At 45.7% G+C, this 9,813-nt stretch overlaps 1 protein-coding gene across 1 annotated transcript in view; it reads right to left on the bottom strand.

Annotated features, from left to right (window-relative positions):
* Positions 1-475: 475 nt before the first annotated feature.
* LOC126513467 (protein POLR1D-like) overlaps positions 476-9,813 on the bottom strand; it is a 33,859-nt gene continuing 24,521 nt past the window's right edge. Inside the window, exon 3 of the mRNA XM_050161853.1 lies at positions 476-1,164. Within this exon, the coding sequence (XP_050017810.1) occupies positions 906-1,164 (259 nt within the window). The 3' untranslated portion in view covers positions 476-905. The remainder of the gene's footprint in view (positions 1,165-9,813) is intronic.

Raw genomic sequence — 9,813 nt, 5'->3', positions numbered from 1 at the left:
GTGAGTACTGCCTGCTGGCTGAATGGATGGGAACATAAATGGGTGGGACTTTACACGCTACAGGACTGCCAGAGTCTTGCCGGTCTTCCCTGTAATTGGTCTGTTTAGCCCTATTTCCCAGGCCTGGCAGCCGTCATCTTCAGTTCAGCTATGCCTGCTGCATAGAGAGCACACCAGGCTTGCTATCAACTGGTAAAAAAAAATATGATATTCTTAACTATTGAGGGTTCTTTCAAAAGAACTGTCCAAACCACACTTATTTAAATGTCAGTACAGAAAACCACCTTATCTAAGGGATGAGTTTGAGAATGGAACAGCCATTCTCTTAACCTTTGCGAAGTGATACAGAGCATCAAGTCCAAAGTCACATGAGCACGCCTCCGCTCATCACTTAAAAAGCACACAGCACGGCTGAGTGTCACCAGGATGGCTCTAGTCAGACCAAGCTTAGCCTGTGGCATCTAAAGAGGAAAGCTTAGCATTTCTAAGTAGTTTATTTTGAGAAATTCTGGGAAATGACCACAAAAAGTACATCAAAATACTGGGACTAGTTTTTAACAATCTGAAAATTTTGAATTCCAGAATTGCCTGTTTTGAAACTAACTTGCATACAAGCTAAGATAAAAACATGGATGCGCACGGCAACGCTAAGTCAGCCCACTCTTGTCACACCACCTGCAGGACAAGGTAGGTAAGGTTTGTTTTAGTAAAGGGTTTTGTTTTTCTTGTTTTTTTTTGCCTGTTAACAACAACAACAACACAGTAACAACACAGTAACAACAGCCACCTTAGAGCAGAGGATGCATTGGAAAGTCATTCTCAGGTGTCAGAGGCCTGCCACCTCCCTGTCCTCACTGCACCCAGTGGAAGGAAGGTGCAGTACTGGGCTGGTCCTGCACCTCTGCTCATCGCCTGCTGGCTCGGGAGTCGCGTTTGTCCCGGGAGGCCCGCTTCCTTGGGGGTGAGCTGCGAGCTGAGTGCAGGCTGCGCTTAGAGGAATGGCTTCTGTGCTTCTTTGAGTTTGTTTCTTTCTGGTCTTGGCTTTGGCCAGGTTCCTTGCTGCCCTCTTTTTGTTCGTGGTCTTGCTCTTTATGGGAGGGCAATGTGTTCTTAATTGTGTTAATTAGGAATCTTTTATTTGTACCAGCGAGAGGACACTTCATCCTGTGGGGGACAAGAGGGAGGAACAAACCATCATAAACAAGAGCGGTACATTCCCTCCCAACGTGACCCACTATCCAGATCAGTACAAAAAAATCCAGCTCCCAAAGAACCAAGGTTCTGTGTTGGTTCAGCTTTCCTTGCCACGCAGTGCTAGGGCAGGAGGACTGCCATGAATCTGAGGTCAGCCTGAGACACATGACAATTCAAGTACCAGGTTGAATTGTCAGGGTGCTACATACAGCAGGACCCTAGGAAGACGGTGCAGTGGCCCTGTGCCTGAGCATTGTCGTGTCACCTCGGGAGACTTCAGAAACCACGGTGGCAGAGTCAGCCCTCACACCACAGCTTGGGCACTGCAGAATCGGGGAAAACTGGCTGCATTCTAAGTGGCTAGTGACCAGAACCAGGGAAGCAACTGCAGCTGGAAGTGCATCATTGTACTCGGAGCTGAGGTTCCTCCATCCGGCAGAAATAACAGAGGCACACATAGCTAAGGATGGCTGGCTACTCAGGAACACAGGCCAGTCACAGCAGGGGCAGTGTCGGGGCAGAAGCATCGGCTGGCTTTGAGGTACGTACAGTATGACAAGCACCGGGGACTGGTGAGTCACAATTATTTTTATGGCAGACAAATGCCTTGGTCGTGAAGACAGGCTGTGTGTGGCGCAGTTCACTGCCCCCTGGCGTAGACAAATCCATCCCCACACCCGCAAATGACTGGCAGTCCATCTGCTCCACAAAAACCCTTCACACTACGGAGGCTACAAGACTAGAATGATGTCTCTGGAAAGACGGACCACAAGCCCTCGGTGCAGAGGTGATAGTTATCTTGATGCTATAGTTGATTACAACTCATGTGAATGCCACCACAGCTACCATGATCACCCACGGGAGTGCAGTTTACAGTCTGGTGATCAAACGCCTCAGCATGTGGCCCTCCTTAGTTACCTGAAGCTTACTGTGCCCACATTGTACCTAAAAGTGATGTGAAATAGTGGGTTCATGTGTGCAAATATATATGTGTGTGTGTTTATTCATTTTCAAAATCCAAGTCCCTTCCGTCTGTGGGATATTACATTTGGCCTGTGTGGCAAAGACAAACCAGGCTATCAGTCGGCTCATCTCCGCTATGTGGGAAAATACTGAACAGAAGCAGGTAGGCACACACAGGTCTGCTGAGACCCATTGACGAAAGGTTTCCAGCACCCAGTACACCCTTTGTCCAGACTATGATCCCACAGGAGTCCACGCAGAGCCAATAGGTGCTGCACCACAGAGCATCATCAGGCAGTAAGAAAAGAGTGGTGGCTTGGCACGGGAGCAGACAGTGTGAGGCTTCAGCCTCTCACCAGAAAGTCGGGTGGGGTGGGGGTGGGAGTAAGGTCTCAGGAAACTTCTCTGGGCTCCATGATCTTGAAGAATAAAGAAAGTATAAAGGTTTGGATCTCTGCTGTCCTAAAATAAATACTGCAAAGGGTGGTATTTCTGTGACAAAGGCACACTCTACCAGCCTCCTCACTGAACTGGGATCACCTCTGTTGTCTATCCACCATCAGTTCATGCTGAGCTGCCTGGACTACCTATGGCGAGCAGCAAGTCCAAATGGATCTGGAAAACTGTATGCCTGCATAGAAACTGGGGAAGTGATTTGCTTTCCAGTAATCAACCATTCCCAGCAGTGCTGGGAATGTCGCTGAGCTGTGTGTGAGAGGTCCTGGGTCAACTCCCAGCACTTGCAGGTAGAAAGCAGACAGCAGAAAAAGCAGCATCATAATGTAGATGCTCTCCTCTGTCTCCAGACTGACCCCAACCCCTTTAGGAAAGCACCCAGCATTTACTGTAACACAACTGTGCTAAGAAACTACATGAAGCTGCTGCTCCATGGACCCTTGAACTGCTGGTTCTTCCCCTCGGGCATCAGACTTGGGAAGGACCCTGGGCTGCTGAGAAGCTAAAGTGAATGGAGCCAGAACAAAAAATGGCTTTGCAGACAAGGAAGCTAGGAGAGCACAAATGTGTGTTTGCTGAAACACATCCAAGGCCATACACAGCATCAAATGGTCCCTTTCTGTAGAAAATAAAAATGGCGTCCCACCCCCACTTCTCTAGTTCAGCAGCCTCTGGTGCCTGCTCAAGTTCCTAGGATCATTCTTAAGGAATAATCCCAAAGTAAGCAATCCCACCCAAGTCCTATTTTAAAACCATTCTGGGTAAATACAGCCTTTCTATGCATTCTGGAAAACAAACCATGGTTTATAAGTGAGTAGTAACTGACTCTCTGTTCCTTTACGATCTGTGCAGAGAGCCATTCTCTGCTCTCCAGGCAAGACCTGGTGTCTGCACACCCAGCCAGGCTACTTCAGTGCAGAAGTGCTGGCTGCCCCTGACCTAGGTGCAAGGCCATTTGAGAATTTGCCTAGCAAGTAGTTACAATTCTTTTTAATAACTAGGATTAGTGTTTTGTCAAACACATGTGTACTTTTAGAATCACCTGGGTGTGTGTTTTGAGTAACAAAGCCCAGATCCACTCCAAAATCCTAACGGTGGGACATAAATAAACATCAGCAGTTTTAAAGCTTGCCGGTGAGTCCAAATATGCAGATAAAGTTGGAAACACACGAACTTTACTTGACTTGGTAGGTGAAATGCTTGCTATACAAGATTGACAGCATAGATCCCCAGAACCAGGTAAGAGTGGAAGCAGAGAACTGCTCCACACAGCTGTGCCCTGACCTCCACGAGTGGGCCCAAACTCACTCACACATTAATAATTTAAAACAGCAAAACCATTATCAAGACTAAAAATCTACCACAAATTTTCTTGGTATCTTCAAATATCTTTCCTATTTATTTTCTTTTTTAGTAATGTGTATGCAAGTCTGTGTACCTGCAAAGGCGTGCAGTGTTCACAGAAGCCAGAACAGGGGATCAGAGTGATTGAAGCTGGAGTTACTGGTGGTTAGGAGCCACTCAGCGTTGGTGCTGGGAATCAAACTGGGATCCTCTGCAAAAGCAGCCATACTTTTTTTTTTTTTTTTTTAAAGATCTATCTTAGCTGCCCTGGAACTAGTTCTTTTTTTTCTTTTTTTAAATATTTATTTATTATGTATACAATATTCTGTCTGTGTGCATGTCTGCAGGCCAGAAGAGGGCACCAGACCTCTCCACAGATGGTTGTGAGCCACCATGTGGTTGCCGGGAACTGAACTCAGGACCTTTGGAAGAGCAGGCAATGCTCTCAACCACTGAGCCATCTCTCCAGCCCAAGCAGCCATACTTTTAACAGCTGAGCTATCTTCTCACTCCCTCATAAGTCTTTAAAAAGGGGCAGGGGGCAAGTCCAGTGTACACATGCATACAGAGGCCAGGCGACAACCTTAGTTGTCAGTTTTCTGAATGCTGTCCACCTCCTTTCAGACAAGGTCTCACTGGCTGCAACTCAGCACGTAGACGAAGCTGGCCAGCCAGGAAAGCCTATCTCTACTCCCAGCCCACTGCCAAACCCAGCAGCTGTTCCTGGGTTCTGGGGTCCTTACTCAGTTCCTCAAGCTTGCAATACAAGGGCCTGTACATCTGAGCTTGTCCATCTCCTAGCCCTGAAGTATCTTTTAATAGTTGCTTTAGTTTTCATGTGTGTAAGTGCTCTGTCTGTATGTGTGTCTGTGCACCATGTGTGTGCTTGGTGCCCGAGACCAGAAGTGTGCACTGGATCCCCTGAACTGGAGGTAGGGTTGTGAGTTAGCTGCCATGTGGGTGCTGGGAACTGAACCTGGGTCCTCTGGAAAAGCAGTCAGTGCTCCTAACCACTGAGCAATCTCCAACCCCCAATAGTCATTTTAGACAAAGATTCTGGTTGTGGGATATTTTGATAGCACTGTGATGCTCCCAAGACTGCCAACAAAGTTTGCTTTGAATCAGAGGGTGGAGCTAGCTACTAGTTGACCAAAATTAGCCATAGAAGTTTTGGAGGACAAAGGACAGATAGAGACACATGAAGCAGTAGTGCATGGCTTAGAGAGAAACACAGTCTTTTTGGATTGAGGAAGAGAGAAATGGAAGGTCACTTCTACACTGCTTCTCTGATCATTCAGGTTCTTATCCCAATATCTAACTCCCCAGTTTTTATTGATAAAGAATAATTAGATAAATGTTTCAGAGCCTAACTGATGGAGGTGGGTCTTGTATCTTATCTGTTGATTTCATTGGTTAATAATAAAGAAACTGCCTCGGCCCTCATAGGACAGAAAATTAGGTAGGCGGAGTAGACAGAGGAGAATGCTGGGAAAAAGAAGCTGAGTCAGGGAGTCGCCATGATTCTCCCGCTCCAGACAGACGCAGGTTAAGATCCTCCCTGGTAAGCCAGCTCGTGGGCTACACAGAATATTAGAAATGGGTTAGAACAATATGTAAGAGCTAGCCAATAAGAAGCTGGAACTAGCCGGGCCAGGCAGTGTTTGAAAGAATACAGTTTCCGTGTAATTATTTCGGGGCATAACCTAGCCATGCGGGCGGCCGGGTGCCGGGGACGCAGCCCTGCCGCCGCTCCTATTTCAACACCTAACAAAGTATTGTTCGATATACTTCAAATCTATTAATTCACAGGATTCTTCTTTTCCTTGTAATTCACTTGCTAAAGGCACTGCATCCTTGACCTGTGAAACTGTACATCTTGGATGCTGTGATTACAGCCTTTAGAGATGGACCAGACCCTGGCTCAGTGTCTTAACTAGGGTGTGTATGTGTATTCTTTTTATTGTAGCTTTTTTTGTGAAGAATCACCAATGTGAGGGCTGTGGCTGTGGCTCAGGAAAAGAGAGCGTACCTAGCATTGTGTAAGGCCACACACAGGCTCTATCCCCAGCACCATAGTCATTAGTCATCACTAATACAGTTGGCTACGGCACAACAGCAGAAAGTGACACAAGCTACAGTTATCCAAAAGGGAACTGCAATTGAGAAAATGCCTCTCCGGGTAGGACTGGCCTGCAGGACATTGTCTTGATGGATGACTGATGTGGAAGGGCCCTGCGCACTGTGCCACTCCTGGGCTGGAGGTCCTGGCTTCTATATGAAAGCAGGCCGAGCAAGCCAGTAAGCAGCAACCTCCATGGCCTCTCCACCGGCTCCTGCCCTGATTTCTATGGGACTGTGACCAGAGAGCTGTATGATGAAATAAACCTTTTCCTCTCTAAGTTGCTTTGATCACAGTGTTTTATCACAGCAATAGAAACCTAAGATAGTATTCCACCACATTTCACCTGACAGATTCAGCAGCCACTGATAGTCTTTGCATAGACACCATCAGATGCTGTCCTGGGAAACCAAACACACAACTCTGTACATGTTAGACAAGCACTTTAGCACCGTGCTAAGTCCCCTTCCTCCCTCTTAAAATATGGTTTACGATGATGGCATATTCTGCGTACAACTTATCTCTTTTTAAAAGATGTATGTGTATGAGTGTTTGCCTGCACATGTGTATATGCACCATGTACAAGTCTGGTGCCTATTAGACCAGAAGAGGGTACCAAGTTACCCCCTCCCCATAAATGGCATTTCGGGTGTTTGTGAGTCACTGTGTGGGTGCTGGGAACCCAGGTCTGGAAGAACAGTGCTCCTAACCATTACTCCTCCTCTCCAGTCCTCAAATTTATCTACTCAAGTGACAAGTTTTCTGGGTTTTGTCAAATGCAAGGAATTAGATTCTACCCACAGTCAAAACACAGAGCATTCTGTAGGTCCTCCTCTAGCCCTCTATCTCCCAACAACTGGTGATCTATTCTGTGTTCCTAGTTTGGGATCTCTATAAAGCCAAGCAAATAGAACCATACTTTGTTACGTTGTGTGTGTCTCCTGAGATTCATCCAGGCAGTTTATTTATCTCAACCATTCTGTTTTTCCAAACTCTTGGGCAGTGTGGGTTTAGGGGTACAACCACAATTTGCTCATTCATATGTGAAGTGACAGCCATTTTGATGGTTTCCAGCTTGGGGCTTGTAATAGTCTGAAAGAAAATGGCCCCCCAAAGGAGTTGTTTTGTTGGAGGAAGTGTGTCACTGTGGGGGTGGGCTTTGAGGTCTTTGCTCAAGCTTCTCTCAGCGTGACAGTCAATTGACTTCCTGTGGCCTGTGGATCAAGATGTAGGCCTCTCAGCTATTCTCCCAGCAGCACCTCGCATGCCTGCATGCTGCATGCTCCCCACCATGATGACAATGGACTGAACCTGTGATATTTCTTACACACTGTCTTAGTCAGTGCTACTATTGCTAAGATAAAACACCATAAGCAAAAGTAAGTTGGGTAGGAAAGGGTTTATTTGGCTTACACTTCCACATAACAATTCCTCATCAAAGGAAGTCAAGCAGATGCAGAGTCATGGAGGGGTGCTGCTTACTGGCTTGTTCTTCATGACTTGCTCTGCCTGCTTTCTTATAGAACTCAGGACCACTAGCTCAGGGGTGGCACCACCTACAGTGGACTGGGCCCTCCTCTATTGATCATTAATTAAGAAAATGCCTTACGGGTTTGCCTACAGCCTGTTGCTGTAGAGGAATTTCCCAACTGAGGCTCCCTCCCTTCTCTTTGATGATTCTAGCTTGTGTCAACTTGACATAAAACCAGCCAGCATACAACCTTAAGGGTTTCAACATGTTTTAGGTGATTCAATCATTATACTTTCATATTTTTTGATCAAATTATTCCATCTTAGACTTCAAACTGGTACCAGAGACTTCCCAACCTGATATTAGTCTTTGATAGTTTCTTTGCTTTCTGGCATGACAAGATTTTCCAGACCTTACAGTGTTTGTTCCTATGGAGTAAGAGTTTGGCTTGACCTAAAGGGAGGGTGGCTTTTGCCTTTAGCTTCTGGAAAGTAATCTACATCATACGTGATAGAAATGTCTTTGTTGAGGGTGGAGCTGGCCACACCTTTCAGTCTTAGGAGAGGGCTGGCCATACAAGAAAGATCAACTATGTTGACAGAAGGTGAGAGCTTTAGGTCATGTGATATGGGTGAACCTGGAAACTAAAAATCAACTACATCATCAACCAGTCAACCATGAAAACAATCAGTCAAATATGTAATCAATCAATCAATCAACCAACCACACCTACACAATGGGCCACAATAAAAACTTTGAACACCAACATTCATGGCCCTTCCTTGGCTGGCATCACTCAACCCTCTGATGAGGGGAAGGCAGCAGGTTCTGGTTCCAAAGGGGAGAGGCTGAGTGGCTTCCGGTGTTGAACCCTTCTAGATCCCCTGCTTCAGGTTTCTTATCCTGCTTTACTTTCATCTGTAGCCCTTTCCTGTAACAACCTGAAACCACAGTGTAACAGAGTCCAGCAACTTTGTGTTAGTGAACCTCTGAAGTCTGAAGGCATTTTGGTAATTTTGGTATGAGAAATGAAGGCTATTTTATGAGACTGTGACCTTCAATCCCATAGTCCAGCTTATTCTGAGCACAGCTTCAAATGTGCAAGCAATGGTCCCTGCCCCTGTGTCCTTTCGTGAGAAACGGGACTTTGGTAACAGGCTGGACCAGACCTCACTGCTAAAGGCTGGGCAGTCAGTATTTCTAGGCCTTTTCTGTGTTCCAGAACTTAAAAAAGAAAAAGTGTTATCTGAAAAGTAATGCAGTACAACTTCCTATGATATTTCTAATTCACATTTAGGCTGAGATTCAGTTTTTACATCTCTGGCTTTGACCTTTAATCTTATCCTACTATACAATGTTTACAGGAGAATACAGCAATTCCTCTTCACTCTCAACTGACAGACTCAGAAGCCACTGATGTCCATGGTGTTCAGGATATCAGCATCATCATCACCACCACATGAAGGAAAAATAGTTCTTTTGTCTTCTAGAACTACAGTCAAATTTTAGATCACTTGAAATACTTTCTTTTTGTGCGCCTCTGGTCTAAGATACCCACTTAATGGTTTATTCCGGTCTATGTGCTTTATTTTGCGTGATTTTTGAGGAGTTAGGTATTTTTTCTCTATTTTGGTTTAATTTATCTCCATATTTTATGAAAATTATGTGCATGGTTCTAAAAGCCAAATTTACAAAACAATGGGCTGGGATTAGCTCAGTTGGCATAGTACTTGCCTAGTTGGCTTATATAAAACCCTGGGTTGGAGCCCCAGAGACACATGCCTGTAATGTTAGGACATAGGGGTAGAGGCAGTAAAATCAGAATGTTAAAGTCAAGGTGGTGGAGAGAAAGCTCAGGAATTATGAGCACACACTGTTCTTGTAGCGAAGACCACAGTTTGATTCCCAGCACCCACAAGGCAGCTTTTCACAGCAGTCCCAGGGCTGGCCAAAAAACACCTGAACATACATATGCACACACACACACACACTGAAAAAATTAAACCTTAAAAAAATTTCAAAGTCATTCTTGGCTATACAGGGAGCTTGAGGGCAGCCTAAGATACAAAAGACCCCGCCTCAGAAACAAAACAAAAGCTGGAGAGATGGCTCAGTAGTGCTTAAGAGCACTGGGTACTTTTGCAGAGAACTGGAGTTCTATTCCAGCTCTTACACAATCACCCTAACTCCAGTTCCAGGGGATCTGACACCCTCTTCTGGCCTCCCTAGGCATCAGGCATTTATATGTGGTACACAGATATACATG

The sequence above is a fragment of the Alexandromys fortis genome, unplaced genomic scaffold (assembly GCF_014885135.2).
Source record: "Alexandromys fortis isolate MF-2015 unplaced genomic scaffold, M_Fortis_MF-2015_v1.1 scaffold_118, whole genome shotgun sequence".
Classification (NCBI taxonomy): Eukaryota; Metazoa; Chordata; class Mammalia; order Rodentia; family Cricetidae; genus Alexandromys; species Alexandromys fortis.
The sequence above is the reverse complement of the archived record's forward strand: the minus strand, read 5'-3'. Positions and strand labels throughout refer to the sequence as shown.